At 42.4% G+C, this 17,608-nt stretch overlaps 1 protein-coding gene across 6 annotated transcripts in view; it reads right to left on the minus strand.

Annotated features, from left to right (window-relative positions):
• The window catches only part of SLC18B1 (solute carrier family 18 member B1), a 104,740-nt gene that overhangs the window by 3,522 nt on the left and 83,610 nt on the right, over nucleotides 1-17,608 (minus strand). For 5 of the 6 annotated variants that reach the window (XR_006279975.1, XM_043510987.1, XM_038394229.2 and 2 more), the window contains exons 5-10: nucleotides 8,806-8,953; nucleotides 6,799-6,955; nucleotides 5,016-5,152; nucleotides 3,374-3,475; nucleotides 1,435-1,526; nucleotides 6-101 (exon numbers count right to left, since the gene is read on the minus strand). The exons of the other annotated variant lie outside the window; for it this stretch is intronic. Coding sequence is in view for 4 of the 5 variants with exons in the window: in XM_043510987.1 (XP_043366922.1) it covers nucleotides 6-101; nucleotides 1,435-1,526; nucleotides 3,374-3,475; nucleotides 5,016-5,152; nucleotides 6,799-6,955; nucleotides 8,806-8,953 (732 nt within the window). In the remaining variant the exon portion in view is untranslated. The remainder of the gene's footprint in view (nucleotides 1-5; nucleotides 102-1,434; nucleotides 1,527-3,373; nucleotides 3,476-5,015; nucleotides 5,153-6,798; nucleotides 6,956-8,805; nucleotides 8,954-17,608) is intronic. 6 annotated transcript variants of the gene reach the window in all.

The following is a 17,608-nucleotide window of genomic DNA, read 5'->3' on the forward strand; positions in this document are numbered from 1 at the left end:
CTTACTAAACACAATGGAGTATCTCAGGGAACAGTGGGATACCAGACATCCCAAGGGAAAAGCCAGTCAAAATCAGCATAAGGACAAACATCCAGAGTTTGCTGCAAAATAAGCATTTAAAAAAATTTTATACCATTCCTTTCAAATAAAGCTTTATTTTCATTATTTAGGACTGTTACACCAGCTCTCCATGATTCAGAGACTAGTTTTCTCTTCAAAACATCATTAGCTTAATATTCATTTTAAAATTACCTAGTAAATCATTCTACATGTTTTGACAGAAGAGATTTCTTAAGAGTGCAGCTCCAGTCTGAAAAATGGACTTTGTGAAAAATAAAGAATTCTGTGATTCCATGTTCATTGCATCAATGATTTCCTTATCCAAGAAGCTCAGTTTATAAACACAGAATGGTTTTACCAACTGCTGACCCTTCAAATTCATTCTGGGATTATTACATTCAAGTTACACCAGTGTAATTATAGAGGAGGGGAAAAAACCGTATAAGGGCAGGTCTACACTATGGAGCTAAGTCAACCTATGTTACACAACTCCAGCTACATGAATAACCTACTTATTGTGGTGTCTACACCGTGCTTGGTCCACAGGAGAAACTCTCCTGTCGACTTACCTTATGCTTCTCACTCTGATGGAGTACCGGAGTCGACGGGAGAGCGATCGGTGGTCAATTTAGCAGTGGTCTTCACTAGACCCACTAAAATCGACAACCCGGTGGATTGATTGCCATGTATCAATCGCCCAGTAAGTGGTGACAAGCCCCAAGCTAGTTTCCTGAGGTTTTTCCTCCATTCACCCCCCCCCCACAAATGTTTGAAATTGGTTATGTTCTTCTTCAAAAGTTAGAAAAAAAGGCTCTACATCCTAGCAACCCTTGCCATCAGTGTTGTTTCACAGATGTAAAGGAGTATATCATTTGAAGATAAGAGGGCTAGGACAGGTGGCTTTACAAAAAGAATGCAGATGGTCTTCACATTTTTTTTGCCAATGATTTTCCATTGAGAGGCATTTCAAATGTCATAAATATCCAGGGAGAGACAGGCACTGTAGTTTTTTTACCTCAATAGCTAGTTGAGGTAAATACCTAATGCAGGCTATAGCCGATACCCCACCTAGCTACAGTGAGGTCAAAAAACACATTACCTGTCTCCCCTTGGATATTACATCAAGATGGCTCTCTCAGTGGGATTCTCTCCCCCCAGTGAAGACATAGCCATAGTTAGTTCTTAGGGTGCATAAGCCACAAAATAAATCACTTTGCTCTCCCACAGCTAAGTTGGTCCTAGAGGACTTACCAGTAATAAGAAAACTAAACTTTATTATTCTCCACCCTACACACAGACTAACGTGAGCAGATACAACTCTGAATAGGCTCAGTTAACAAGTATTAAATAGAGATAAAAGACAATAAACTGTACCTTTCAATGTGCAAGATGGGAGCAGGTCCTAACAGGAAAAAGGACAGTGCTGTCAGTAAGCCCCCAAAGACCAACAACCATTTCCTTAGGTTCTGTGAAACAGAAATCAAAGGTCTGAAGAAATCCAAACTCAACCAAACTCTTATCTGCTAAACTAGCACATATGCAAAAATAATTTGGTTAAGGAGCTTCTGACCCACCAGGGAAAGGAAGATACTTGGGACTCATTCAGATGCATTTCCCTTCCTTCAGAAGCAGCTCATACCTCACATGGTGAAGTGGAGAGAGGGATTTAGAATAATTGTCTGGGGAAAATTAATATTCTCTCCCCACCATATCACAGGACAGGTCATTAAACTCAACATTAGTTATGGTGCCACAGTATTGCCTATTCCAAGTGTAAGAAGATGCTGTAGTTATGACAGGTACCAGAGGGGAATTTAGAGTTTAGCTTGACTACCTCAGACCCCCTAAAATCAGCTGTTAGAAGTGGCCGCTGGGGAAAGCTGTTTTACATTATAACTGGGGCTCCACAGGACCTCTGCCAGAAGGAGATGCATAGGAGAAGCAGTGATCAGTACACTTCCTAGGTCATGCCCACTCCCAGGCAATTGCTCTATACTATGCAGATAGTATCAGGAGGCTTTCAGGATGTGAGGGCATCTCAAGCCACCGTGCCCCCATTCCAAGCAGACTCCGCTACCAGGGGCCCAAAGCTTGGGTTCCACAAGCAGAATGATTGAAGTCCTACTTTTCTGCAGCATAAATGAAACAAAACAAGTAAAAGTGTACATGTGATGCTGATGTGAGATTAATGGCTCTCACTACTGTCAAGTGAAAGTTGACAATGCACCCTCATTTTGGGCATACAATGCCTCGGCTTTTCCTATTTTCCTCAGCCAATTAGTGACAGCCAAAAGTAGTAAAAAAGTGATCTGCACTATATCAAAAAACAGTGGACACATTTTCACTTGTGATCAGATAAGGCCTGGATAAGGATCTCCAAAGATAAAAGGCTGTGTCACCAAAATCTCCTACACCACGGGTGGCCAACCTGAGCCTGAGAAGGAGCCGAATTTACCAATGTACATTGCCAAAGAGCCACAGTAATACGTCAGCAGCCCACCATCAGCTCCCCCACCCATCAGCCACCACGCCCATCAGCACCTCCCACTTCCCTCCCCGCACCTCCTGATCAGCTGTTTCGTGGAATGCAGGAGGCTAGGGGGAGGGGGAGAGGAGAATCAAGGCCACTGCAGGCTCAAGGGAGGGGGGGAAGGGGTGGAGTGGGGGCAGAGCCAGGGTTTGAGCAGTGAGCATCCCCCGGCACATTGGAAAGTTGGCGCCTGTAGCTCCAGCCCTGGAGTCAGTGCCTATACAAGGAGCCGCACGTTAAAACTTCTGAAGAGCTGCATGTGGCTCCAGAGCCACAGGTTGGCCACCTCTGTCCTACACTGTGCACATATCCTGAGCTCATTTGAAATATATTCATACAGTGAGACTGTTACTAAGAATGTGAAGATACAGTGGGCCAAAACATTTTTCTGAGAGGAAAAAGACAATGTCATGATAGTTTGTTCACTGCCCCATAATCTCCTGCCACCAGCTCTACTTGAAAGAGTGAGTCAGAGGTATTCACCCACCTAAAATCCTGCTCTATACCAGCTACAACATACATACAGTAAATATAATGGACAAGTGTATGGATTTATTGTAGCTCCCAATCCTGCAAAGGGATCCATGCAGGTGAGCCCTTTTAAAGTTCCATTGACTTGAAGGAAATGGGACTCAATGCAGGCGTAAGGGCCCTGTGCAGAATGGGGGTCTGGATCGAGGACTTCAGAATAGAGACGTCTCTCTCTTTTTTTTTTTTTACTTTGCATATTTAAATTAGCCATGAACATAGGACACCATACAAGCAATTAGAGATTCTACTTACTGGCATTTTGTCACTCAGAAACCCAAGCAATGGTGAAGACAGGGAGTAGGAGAGTGCCAAACCCAGGAATACTAACCCCACATAACCAGCTGGTAATTTGAACTGTAAAATAAAATTTTTACAAAAAGCATGGAATTAGCAAAGTATTCCATTATCATCACATTTTAAGTTAAGTGGCTGAAGTCATCATTCTTTTTCTTATTTTGTATTTTTCAATACTTGGATATCAGCTGTAGATTTTCCAATTCCCTCCGCTATTCCAAATATCTTCAGTTCATCAGGTTCCATCACTCCACTGATATACACAGTTCATGTCTAATCTCAAAAGGAAACAGATTTGCCCCCAATCCAGAATGCTGAAACTTAATCTAGGATGTTTGAAATCTAAATCTCAGAGATTGGTATTAAGTAATTCTTGTATTTACACCTCCAATTTTTAGTTTTGTTAACAGTTAGTAGAATATTATAGTATTTATAGCTTCCTATTTGGTGCATTTATTTTACAGCATGACTTGCCTTGAAAATACTTTTTTCCCAACAGTTTAAAAGCCAAAGATTTGATTTTTCTAAAAAGTCAGACGAAAAGATATTAAGCACAGTGAATGGGGAAAAGAGAGGAAAGGAGTCTCACTGCAGCTGCAGCATCAGAATGAGAAGCATTCTGAGGGCAACAAAAATGACTAGGGGTATGGAATGGCTTCCATATGAGGAGAAATTAATAAGACTCGGATTTTTCATCTTGGAAAAGAGATGACTAAGGGGGAGGGGGATATGATAGAGGTCTATAAAATCATGACTGGTATGGAGAAAGTAAATAAGGAAGTGTTATGAGAAGGAGTAAACAACACAAGAACTAGAGGTCACCAAATGAAATTAATGGGCAGCAAGTTTAAAACAAACAAAAAGGAAGTATTTCTTCACACAATGCACTGACAACCTGTGGAACTCTTTGCCAGAGGATGTTGTGAAGGCCAAGACTATAACAGGGTTCAAAAAAGAACTAGATAAACTCATGGAGGATAGGCCAATAGATCAATATCTATTAGCCAAGATAGGCAGGGATGGTGTCCCTAGCCTCTGTTTGCCAGAAGCTGGGAATGGGTGACAGGGTATGGATCACTTTATGATTACCTGTTCTGTTCATTCCCTCTGGGGCAGCTGGCATTGACCACTGTCAAAAGACAGGATACTGGACTAGATGGACCTTTGGTCTGACCCAGTATGGCCGTTCTTATGCAAGTTAGAATGTTGTAGAGTACGCTTTGTTCACTTGCCATTTGACTTTCCCTAGCTTTATAGGCCAATGCTACAATGCCATCGACAATTCATAAATTTATATTTAAAGAACTCAGTCAGTTCAAATATTCCAGAATGGCAGCTATTGCAAAGTCTGAAAATACTTTTCTTACCCAATCAAATTCAAGTGAACCCCCTGACATGCACATGCATTATCTGTACATACCTAGCCAGAGACAGGAAACAGGTAAGAATCAGCAAGACAATATTAGGCTCAGATAACACAGACAATAAGCACATTTGATAGAATAAGATTTATTATAACATTGATTTTAAAATATTTGGATTAAAGTACTCCATATTGCTGAAGTCATTAACCCATCTCTTACACATTAAGATGACTCACCTTCTCTGAAACGAAGAGTGACATAGTGGGATCCAGAAAGCCTAAACATGCACTTAGTGAAAATATAGTAAAACAGAGAAGTAAAACTTTTGGCAGAGTAATGAGCATCCAGAACGAGTCCTTGGTAGCGATTGCATCTGTTTTTTAAAAAAGAAAAGAAACTGTTCTTTGGTACATGGGTTGTGTTTAATTTGATATGCTTATAACCCACTTTCTTGTTTCCGAGATTCAGTATTCTCCCTCTCCCACTGCTTTGAAGGTAGTCATCTCATACACAAATTGAAGCAAAATTTAGAATGTTACAGGTCATCCTTGGACATTGTTACAAGATCAGAATTTTTTTTAGCCTCCAGCTTGGAAACTAGACAAATGAAGAAAGCAATCAGAACTTAAATTTTCCTACTTAACACCTTCAGTTTAGAACAAAGTAATTGGGCAAGTGCTTATTGAGTGACTAAGATGATAGAATAGACAAATATAAGAAATGCAACCACTTTTCAGATGCCATTGTAATGTTTTACATTTTTAAATTATACTTCATGGGCCTGATCCTGCACACACTTCAATATGTGTATAGTCTCATTGTGTGTACAATGAGACTGCTGCTCACATGCATTATATTCTACAAGATCAGAGTCTATAGCTCTTTGTATAATGGACTTCCACATTGCAAAATTCCAAAGCTGCATAATTCAGAGTATTTATATCCAAGCTATAAACATCTTCCGAAGTCAGACAAATGGTTAACTGACGTATCTCATCTAACAGTAGTAAGCAGGATACAGACTCTCATATATAGGTGGTGCTTCCTCTCCTGTGATTTGTCATAGTTGCCATCCTCTCCCTTTAGGGTTTTCTAAAAAGATTAGAGTCTTTAGCCATACAGTTCCTCTTATCCTCCAATGTTATCACACCTGTACTCTTCCATTTGTTTCATCCTCCTGCAATATAATGACTACCTTAACATAGGCTGTTTATGCTACATCGACTGATACCTCCCAGCTACCTTTTTCTCCCCAAAACTAGGCCATCCAAACTTGATCTAATGAAATGCAATCACAACATGAGATTTCAAAGGAGTGCATGCAGCTGGATTCTCTTCCACATGTGCAATGTATCTTGCATCGTGGAATGCAATACGTAGGAATCCCTTTGTCCTCGGTACTGTAAGCCTCCAACTTGCTCAGTAGCATGGTGAGGCAAAGGGTATATCTATGCTGCAAAAAGACCCACAATGGCAAGTCTCAGAGGATTGCAGGCAGGAGTGGGGCCTCTGAGACCCTCCATGGGTTTCAGAGCCCAGGCTCCACTCTAAGCAGGAACATCTACACTGCTATTTTTAGCCCAGTAGCACAAGCCCAAGTCAGTTGATCCAGGCTCTGAGACTCGCCTCTATGGGGTTTGTTTGTTTTTCAGCGTAGACGTACCCTAAGACAACTTATTGTTTAAAAGTCCCAAAGACAGACATCATGTAGAAAAATCTCACTTCATTTCAATGCAACAGAGAAAGCTAGTATTTACAGGGATGGACACAAGAAAGGAAATTCATTCCAAGCCATGTGCATCCATGATTTTTAGTTATGTTCAACAAGGACCTGATCCTGCACCATTAAAATCAGTTGCAGTTTTGCCACAGAGGTCTTGTGCTTCAAGCAGCTCCAGGGATCTCATAAGGATAGCTAGTAAAACCCTTTAATTCCTCACGTATGTAGAGTATGTATCTATCCATTCATCTCAAATTTGAAATATTGACCAAAGGAAGAGGAAGGAAAAAAGAGCCTACCGTATTTTGGTAAGAGGTACATGTTCAGAGGCACCAGGATCAGCACTAAGCATCCTAGCACTATGAAAGGGATTTCATAGCCAAAGGACTGATACAAAAAACCACCTATAGGTGGGCCCAGCACCAGTCCAAGCCCTGTAAAAATTTCAAGACTGCCCTAAGGAGGGGGTGGGGAAGAAGGGGGAGAAGGAGAGAGAGAGAGAGAACAAAGGTTAGTAGATAGAAGCTAGGCTCTGTCATTGATCAAGAGCTAGAACAAATCATAGCCATAAACAAAAATCTTTACATGCACATACAGGAAAGGGAGTCTGAAAAATTGTCTGGATAAAAGCTAAGTGAGCTTTTAAGAGGAAGACCAAGTGTTCTTCTTACTTTTTCAGTCTTAGTCACTCACATGATGCCTAATGTCCCCAGTTCCTGGGGTAAAACACTTCCAGTGATGTTCCATATATCCAGTACATTTGCAAAAAGGCCAGCAATGAAGTGACTACACTTCCCAAATACAAAATTACATTAGAACTTGAAGGGGAGAACTTAGTAAGCATATGGCAATGAATCATCATTAAGTCACCTCTTTGGGGCTTGGGTGAAAGATGCCTTAAACTAAATAACTTTTCTACCTACACATAATTGGTCAAGTTTAGCCCCTGCAACTATCTAATGAAGTCCATCAAGTTACAACAAAGATACGTTTGACCCATTAAGTTTGGATTCTTTTATCGGGTGTGACCTCAAAGAACAGGATGAAGGGGGCCTACATGGACTTCATCTCCTCCTGTTGTAGTACCATTAGTCCCCATTGCCAACATATGTTACATTATTTGATCACGTTATTTAGACCAATAAATTTTCCTGAAAAATTGGATATTATGGCTAAATACTCTGGGAAGTGATAAAACAGTGACAAGGAAGCTTACATAAGGGCATGTTTACACTAGAAAGATGTACTGCTTGCACTCTATGGGTAGTGCTTTCACCAGTATCATTATTCCTATGCAGGAAGGAGAATAACTACACTGGTAGAAATCACCTTTACACTAGTATACCTGTATCCACATGAGGGGTTTTACCAGTATACCTATTTTTGATGTAAAAAAGCCACGTGATTGAGCAGGCAAGAAGCCGCCCATAATTAAAATACTGGTAAAATTTAAATGTATACCAGACTCAAGTCTCCCCTTGATCTCTTTTGAGTTAATTTGTTTAAATAAGGGGGCTCACTTTTTTTTAATGTAACAATGCTGTAGTGTCTGTGTGGCAGTCTACTTCTGTGAGTCTAGCTGCTAACACAGGAAACGATGATTCTAGTTATTTTTCACAGACATCACATACGCCATTCTCTGTTCTCTCTCATGGAGGAACAAGATTGACAGGTGCCAGAAGCCCCCGTTCAACAAGTCCATCTTTAAGTACCTTCATGACCTAGGGCCTTGGATAGGGAAATGGGAGATTTGATCTTGTCAAATGATAAGCCAGGCCATTTCCCTTTGTCAGGTTATGTCATATACCATATGGAATTCAGTTTTCATGAAGACTAAAAATGCACCACTTAATCTAAAAAGCTTTCGAGTTGTATGTTGTCTTTCAGTATCCTACCCATGTTTCAAACAACACTGGCAAATGGATCACAAGAAGAATACATTAAAAATCCCTCCTCAACTAATCCTCAGAAAGTCATAATGACGTTTATTTTCTAACACTCCTGCATAAGTTACTGAATGAGCTCAGTTTTACATCCTCATTCCTTCCATTGTTCCAGGACCTGCATAACTTTTGTTGCACCTAAATCATATTTATTTCTTCAGGCATATAGCATTTCAATTTAAAGTAGAGATTTTTGTTTGGGGGGGGGGTGGGGTTGTTTGGGTTTTTTTTAAGCTTGAGGAGTATACGGTAGACCCTTGACACCAGCTGTATGGTTACAGTGCAAAATGCATAAAGATGTACGAGAGTCATTAAAACACTTTATTCTGGACATTTGGCTAGAATGTGTAGTTCTGTACATACTATTACTGTAGCTATATTATTGGGAAAAGCCTTTGCAAGAATAGAAAATGATGCTGTTGCTGCTGCAGAAAAGCCAATGGCATCCATCGCTCTAACCAGAAAACACAAACCAATGAATACTGGTCCATCAGGTGCTTTGTCCAACAAACTGAAAGAACAAGGAAACAAATGAAATTTAGCAAAATAAAAACCAAAATCCTTAAACTACAACTATAAGGTAAACTTCTGAAGTCTTCTAGAGACAGCATGGTCCAGTGGTCAAAGCACAGGTGAAGTCACTTGCCCTCTGTCAAATGGGAATCTCTTTTACCTACCTATCACATATGTATAACATCATATAAAGAAAGAACTTGAAAAGTTTAGACACCAAGCAGCCAACGTAGGCTCTCTTCACATTAGAGACCAGATCCAGAGTCCTGGTAAGAAACTCATCACTTTCACTCCCAGTTGCTGTGGAAGGTGCTGCCTCTGGACCTTGCTTAGGGACTCTAGTTTTTTTGCATCTGCTTATGACCAGTATATATTTGATATATTAGAAGCTCCAATATCTCTGGTTATGTCTAACACTGTATTATAAACCCCACCTCAGACCCAGGCTTGAGTCCTTATCCCATTCTTCTCTATACCATCGACACAAAAATATTCTGACTTTAGTCAGTAAGCTCTCAGGACCCAGGTCTTAGGACCAACCAAGTGAGGCTGTGGTGAGAGTTAGCCCAAGCCCTGCTGTGATTCAGGTCCATGCCCTGTCTTTTCGCAGCATGGATGCAGCTCAATCCTGGGTCCCTAGGCTTGTGGCCAAAGAGTCTGTCACCACTATACCACAATCCTTTGGGACTGTGTTTCTCAGACCTTCGTGTCCAAAACTACCACTCAGTTCCCAGGCATTGGAAGCAATGCTTCCTTTCCATGCTGACCGTTGAACTGGGTTCAACCATTTCCTGTGTTCACTATGCCCAGCACCAAGAAGCAGTTGGTTGTATTAATATACATGGAATAAATAGGCCAAAGGTTTTAGCATAACCCAGTCACTATTTAACATTAAATAGCATAAAACAAAGTTTAGGACTTGGGATACAGAGACTTCAGCCTCCTTAGCACCATAGCAAACACATATTAAATATCCTTTTAACCTTTTGTTAAAGATACAGAAAAGGAAAAAAGAAAAGCATTTGAAATGTAAATATTAAATAAGGCTTTCATTTAAACATCCCTTGTCCTCTTTCCCTGTAGAGAGTTTTCAGAAGAAAAATAAACCCCATGTTGTTTGAATCTCTTTGATGGTATTAAAAAGACAGTAATAACCATCCTTTTGGGGGGGAAAAAAAGAGAAAAAGTTACGAAATCTCCAAACCTTCTCACCTAACTTCTTCTCTTTTCCCCAAAAAGGACAGTTATTACCGTCTTTGATACCATTGAAGAGACTATCAAACAAGGTTTCAGAGTAGCAGCTGTGTTAGTCTGTATTCGCAAAAAGAAAAGGAGTACTTGTGGCACCTTAGAGACTAACAAATTTATTTGAGCATAAGCTTTCGTGAGCTACAGCTCACTTCATCGGATGCATTCAGTGGAAAATACAGTGAGGAGATTTATATACATAGAGAACATGAAACAATGGGTTTACCATACACGCTGTAACGAGAGTGATCACTTAAAATGAACTATTACCAGCAGGAGAGCGGAAGGGAGTGATAATCAAGGTGGGCCATTTCTAGCAGTTGACAAGAATGTCTGAGGAACAGTGGGGGGTAGGAGGTGGGAAATAAACATGGGGAAATAGTTTTACTTTGTGTAATGACCCATCAACTCCCAGTCTCTACTCAAGCCTAAATTAATTGTATCCAGTTTGCAAATTAATTCCAAATCAGCAGTCTCTCGTTGGAGTCTGTTTTTGTTGAAGAATTGCCACTTTTAGGTCTGTAATCGAGTGACCAAAGAGATTGAAGTGTTCTCCGACTGGTTTTTGAATGTTATAATTCTTGACGTCTGATTTGTGTCCATTTATTCTTTTATGTAGAGACTGTCCAGTTTGACCAATGTACATGGCAGAGGGGCATTGCTGGCACATGATGGCATATATCACATTGGTAGATGCGCAGGTGAATGAGCCTCTGATAGTGTGGCTGATGTGATTAGGCTCTATGATGGTGTCCCCGAATAGATATGTGGACAGAATTGGCAACGGGCTTTGTTGCAAGGATTGGTTCCTGGGTTAGTGGTTCTGTTGTGTGGTGTGTGGTTGCTGGTGAGTATTTGCTTCAGGTTGGGGGGCTGTCTAAGCAAGGACTGGCCTGTCTCCCAAGCTCTGTGAAAGTGATGGTCGTCCTTCAGGATAGGTTGTAGATCCTTGATGATGCGTTGGAGAGGTTTTAGTTGGGGGCTGAAGGTGATGGCTAGTGGTGTTCTGTTATTTTTTTTGTTGGGCCTGTCCTGTAGTAGGTGACTTCTGGGTACGCTTCTGGCTCTGTCAATCTGTTTCTTCACTTCAGCAGGTGGGTATTGTAGTTGTAAGAATGCTTGATAGAGATCTTGTAGGTGTTTGTATCTTTCTGAGGGGTTGGAGCAAATGCGGTTGTATCGTAGAGCTTGGATGTAGACAATGGATCGTGTGGTATGGCTGAAAGCTGGAGGCATGTAGGTAGGAATAGCGGTCAATAGGTTTCCAGTAAAGGCCCAACAAAGAAAATAACAGACCACCACTATCACTAAAAGGGAGTGATGGGCAGAATAGCCTCTACCCTTATTATTTTGTTCACCAATTAGTCCTAATATCTGAATTTTGGTATATTAACTTCACATCTCTTGTTCATAAGCCAAGCATAATTTCAACAGTCTTTGAATTATATCAATGGGGCCTTTGTGGTTTAGGCTACTTGAGCTTCTTTGTCTGGTTCTCTTGCACTCGTTACAACATTTGTTAGAATAAGTTACTGTGACATCATATGAATTTACACTCACTTTTTACAGTTAAAAAACTCACAATTAGGGTAAATTTGTATCACAACAAGCCCCACACCACGTGCACTGCTAGGTGGCCTCGGGAACACAGCCAGATTCTGGTTAATTTCTGGTGCAAGATGAACAAGATGTCTGACTTCATCAAGAGTACCAGAAATGATCATAAAGAGAAAAGGAGTTCTTGTGGCACCTTAGAGACTAACAAATTTATTAGAGCATAAGCTTTCGTGAGCTACAGCTCACTTCATCGGATGCATTCCGAAGTGAGCTGTAGCTCACGAAAGCTTATGCTCTAATAAATTTGTTAGTCTCTAAGGTGCCACAAGTACTCCTTTTCTTTTTGCGAATACAGACTAACACGGCTGCTACTCTGAAACCTGTCAGAAATGATCATGTGTACCAGGAAATGTTGCAGAAGTATGTGGTGTTGAGGATCCCCCAGACTGCTGGTCAATGCAGAGAGAGAATCAATCAGCTCAAGACCAACTACATCAAAGTCAGAGATGACAGCCACACCTCTGGGAACTCCCTGCCTCTTCTATGAGGCATTTGGCAGGATAAAGGGAGCTGCGCTGACCACTGAGCCCATGGTGGTACATGACAATCCATATAACCCCCAACTCTCAGGCAGCATCAAAGGAGAGCCAGCAGCCACTGGATTAAGCTCAGGCAGTGACTCTCTGGTACTTACAATGGTCTCTGAAGAGGCTTTGCTACCCGAGGAGACACAGCAGATTCAGAGATGCTGTTTGAGGAGAGCCCAGAGGAACAGCCCACAGCAGCAAAAGCAGAGAAGGCAGTAGTGCCAGAGCCTGGTAAGTTTCTGACTCCATGTTTGTTATTAATATACGGATGGGATAGATTTCAGCTTATGCCCTAGTAAACATTATTACAAGTCGGGAGTAGCAGCATATACTGTATCAACTAACGATGGAAGGCCTGCCAGAACCAGGGGTCTCAAACTCCTGGCCCGCGGGCCATCTGTAGCCCAAGAACCTCCCCAATGTGGCCCGCAGGGCTGCAGCAATTTTGGGGTCGGGTCTCTCCCTTGGCCCCACATGCCACCCCCGGGCGCTCCCCCCCCACCGCATGTCCCCCGGGCGATTTAAAATGCCCTGGGGCCCCACCCACCACCGGCAGTGCAGTGGAGCTGAGCAGCTACCTGCCTGCTCGCTCCACGTGGCTGCCAGCTCCTCCCTGTTGCCCCAGGGCGGGGTGGGGCTGTGCCTCCTCGTGCTGCCCCCGCGGGGGCAGTACCTGGGGGCAGCAGCCTGCCCTGCCTTGGAGCCCCAGCTAAGCGCCACACCCCCCGACCCTCTCCCAGAGCCTGCACCCCCTCCCCACATACACCCTGCCCCCAAACTCCCTCCCAGATCCTTATTAATACTCTGAAATACACTGGGGGAATTATAACATGGCACCCATGGACTACATACAAGTCAGAGGAGAGGGGGACGCTCTGAAGTCCCTTGTTACACAACGACAATCCCAGGGGAACGGGGATGTTATTTAGGTGATGTATCCTATTACAAGTCTGGCCTGTCCTGGGGTGTCTATACACTCCATGGATATCATCCAGTATGTAGTCCATAGGGGTTGTATTGTAAATCCAAGCTGCACCAGGGTCACTGCCTGAATGCAGAGTGCTTTCTGGGTGGGCTGCAATACATCTGCAGGGTAACAGCATCCTGTTTATTTGCCCATGAATTTTCACCCAATCCCATTTGCAAACTTTCCTGAAGCAGGAACTCCAAATGGGTGGTCACATTTCAGGGGAAAGGCTTATTAATTAGGGCTCCTCTGTAGGTCACTAGCCCCCTCCTCTTGTAGATTGCTGGTCAGTGACCAAAACCTAAAAGCTCTTTAGCATACAGAGCTGGCTTGCCTCCAGTAGCTTGGAACACAAGATCCCTTTGACATTCAGGAATTGCCAGAAGTGTTATTTCCTCCTGAAAGTGGACAGCCTAAGAGAATTGCAAAACAAGCAGAGTAATCCATGGTAAGTGGTCTCCTCCCCGACACCCATAAGGGGAAAATGGTCTATAATTTTATAATTTAAATTGATCTCGTAAATTGGACTTCACCATAACGTGTGACTGCTTTCTGCTCTGCTCAACTCTGCAGTGTCCAAGAAATTAACGTTATCTAAATATAATAAACGCAGAGTATCAGTTTTTGATCTTGAGATTCCAGATGCTACAGATGAAGTCAAACTTTTTTTTTTTTTTTTTAAATACTCAGACAATAATGTGTTCTTTCATTAGGCTTGGCATGCCCTTCCACCTCTGCAGGACTACCATAGCCAACCATGAGTCTTGTGGAGGGGGCACACTCCTATCTGTCAACGAAACAGGAACATAAAGAATGATGGACATCCTGAATAAGGCCAGTCAGCAACTTCAATACCAATGGCCAGGTGTCAGACAAAAAGAGGCTGCACCGCGTGAGGAGAGATTGGCAATGCAATTTCTGGAACACAAACAGCGCTTGAGAGAGGAAAATAGATTACAGCAGAAATAACTGGTTGAGAGACTGCTTGTGTTCATGACAGCAAACTCCATGACTCCAGCCCTCCTGTTCCACCCATTCCATGAGTCCCCACCATGGTGCAGTGTCACCATATCAGAGAATTGCACAGTTCTGTGATTGGGTGGTCCATGCCACAAGGAATAAACATTACGTGGAGAGGACAAGTGTACCCTGTTCACTCCTCCATTGTGGTACAGCACGGGCCAGTGCACGCAGCACACACTAGAAGGGCTAAAGAGCAGAGGGACACAGGACACTAAGAATTAGTGAAACAGAGCTTGGAGTGTTTTATATGTAGTCAGTTACTAGATGCATGTCTAGAAATAAAGTGATTTTATTTCCACACAAACGTGGAGTCATGGGAACGGTTTATTATCTTTACTAAAGCTGACCTACATAGCAATCCACAAACAGTTGGTTAAATCACATGCCTATTTTATACAATCAAGATAAATAATGCACAGCAATATATTCCACTGCATCCATAAGTTCAAATTCATAAGAAAAACCTATGATGGTACCCCATGGAAATATGCTTTTTTTAAATATAAATACATATATATTATATATGAATGAATGACTTAACTGGAATATGTTTTATACTACATATGCCCTGTAACATATCTATGTCAAGGTTATGATCTACTGAATCTATTAATCCTATTTGTATGCATGTATCATTTTTGTATTTGAAGTTGTGAATACTGGCTTGATTTCTAAGCAGCCTTAGTAGAGCATTTGGTCAACTTCTTGAGAAAGGAATGTGCAAATTAGGTGCCCACTCAAGAAACACTTAAAGGACAATGAATCTTGTAAGGCTCCAATCCGCATAAGAAGTCTACCTGAGGACGTTCAAGGAAGCATGTGAACTATGGCTGCCATCTTTAAGTTCTGAGTCATGCATGGACAGGTGACTTGCCCATGAGACTCCAAAACTCCATCTTAGAGCTGGACTTTGCATAGCAGAGAGGAGGGGGTCTCCACCCACAAGAGAAAGTCTATTTAAGCCTATGGGAGACTTTTTTTTCCATTTTGTCTTCAGCTGGCTAAGGAGATATCCTTGAGGGTGGAGAGGCTAACTGAAAGAAACTGGAACAAAGGACAGTAACTACAGGAGATGTGAGTGATTGCTGGACCCAGACTAGAAGAAGTCTAGTCTGTAAAAGAAAGCTTACTGGAATTCCTCCAAGGGTGAGGTCTTTATCTGTATTCAGAGTTCTTACTGTATTAGACATAGATTTGCATGTTCAATTTTATTTTGCTTGGTAATTCACTTTGCTCTGTCTGTTACTACTTGGAACCACTTAAATCCTACTTTCTGTATTTAATAAAATTACTTTTTACTTATTAACCCCAAGTATGTATTAATACCGGGGGGTGGGCAGAATGGACAGAAGCAGCTGTGCATCTCTCTCTATCAGTGTTATAGAGGGTGAACAATTTAAGAGTTTACCTGTATAAGCTTTATACAGGGTAAAAACTGATTTATTGGGGGTTTAGACCCCATTGGGAATTGGGCATCTGAGTGTTAAAGACAGGAACACTTCTTAAGTTGTTTGCAGTTAAGGCTGTAGCTTTCGGGCACGTGGTTCAGATCCTGGGTCTGTGTTGGAGCAGACTGGCGTGTCTGGCTTAGCAAGACAGGGTGCAGGAGTCCCATGCTGGCTAGGGAAAGCAGGGGCAAGAAGTAGTCTTGGCACATCAGTTGGCAGCCCCAACGGGGTTTCTGTGATATAAAACTCATCATATCACCATCCCTGGTGAGATGTGTGAAGGGAACCCATCTCCTAACAGATGGGTATTTCGCTCACTGTTTATATTATGATGCACTTACATTCACTCTCATCCTTGGGGTTGTGCAAGCCCACAATGTGGGCATAAAAAAAATCCCCGATTTCCATTGCATGTAGGGATCATGCTCCAGTTTGGACAGATGCACTTTTTGGCTGTGTGTACCAGTCAAGCAATCCAGCAGGATCCTGAGTCCATTCCTGTTGGAATGGCTCAACTTAGTCCTCACAGACATTATGCAGAATGCAGCAGGTCACAATAATGCAGACAGCCTTGATAACTTTGGCATTCAAATGGTTCTGCAAAGAGCGCCAACAGGATTACAATCCACCAAATACATTCAACTACCATATTCTACTGCTACTGAGAATGTAATTAGCCATCTTTTGCCAGACCCCTCTGACCTCAGGGTCGGTTTTAAATGTCATGGCAAAAAGGGGGTACAACACAGGGTCCCCCAGTGGGGACAGTTACCCATTTATAACATCACCACTTGTTAGGAAGAGTGTCCCAGACTGTCCATGAAGGAAAAAAGTCCCAATCTATGGAAATCCTGGCATTACACACTTTGCCAGTACAGCCCATATTAGAGTACATCAGTTGGCAATTCTGTTCAACCAGGTACTGCACAATGAAGGAACAGAATTCTTTGTGGTTTGTGCATTCAAATGCTCCTCGAGGAGGGCAAACTAAAGGCACAAGTCCCATCTATGGCCACAGCACACCTTGGAAAGCCCATTTTCTCAACACCAGCAATTATTTCAGGGACTATGTTTATGCCCAGTAACCTTTGAGTAAATCACAGTTCCAACTGCCTCACAAACTGCTGTCAACACAGCCAATTTGCCAACACAAAACTGGATAGCTAAAGACTTATAGCAGTCAGGGATAGCCAGTTACCAGATGACTATAGGAACTGGCATGGCCTCCCTCATGTGTGCATCCTGACACTGCAGGGTCAGGGAAAGCAGTTCACAAAGCTCCACAAACATCAACTGCTTCATGTGAAAGTTCTGGAGCCACTGCTGGGCATCCCAGGTCTGCATGATAATGTGATCCCACCAGTCTATGCTTATGGCCCTGCTCCAGAAATACCAATCTATATATGGGGAATCTGTAGCTACAGCAAGAGTCACGAGCAACAGCCACTAGTTGGAGTCTGCTACAACTGTTTTCCCTTCTGAGAAGTCCCTCTGATAGGATAAAAATGGCTGCCAAGATGTCCACCAGTGTCTCATAGATGCTCTGCTCATGACGTGAATGTGCAAGCTTGACAAGTTCTTCCAAAGGCGCTTCATCCTTCTTGGTGGCTCCAGTTGCTGGGAGTGTGTAGACCCAAAGATGGCTCCACTGCGCATGTTGGCAGGCTGAGACAACTTCTGGTCAAGTGCCATGGAATGAACAATCAAGTTTTCATACCGATGAACTAAGGCTTAGGAGTGGCTACAGCCAGTGTTTTCCCCAGAAACAGTGTTTTTCCTCAGAAATGGGGGTGTTGGGAGTGTTTGAATTTACAGGTGGGTGA

This window comes from Dermochelys coriacea, chromosome 3 (genome assembly GCF_009764565.3).
Source record: "Dermochelys coriacea isolate rDerCor1 chromosome 3, rDerCor1.pri.v4, whole genome shotgun sequence".
Classification (NCBI taxonomy): Eukaryota; Metazoa; Chordata; order Testudines; family Dermochelyidae; genus Dermochelys; species Dermochelys coriacea.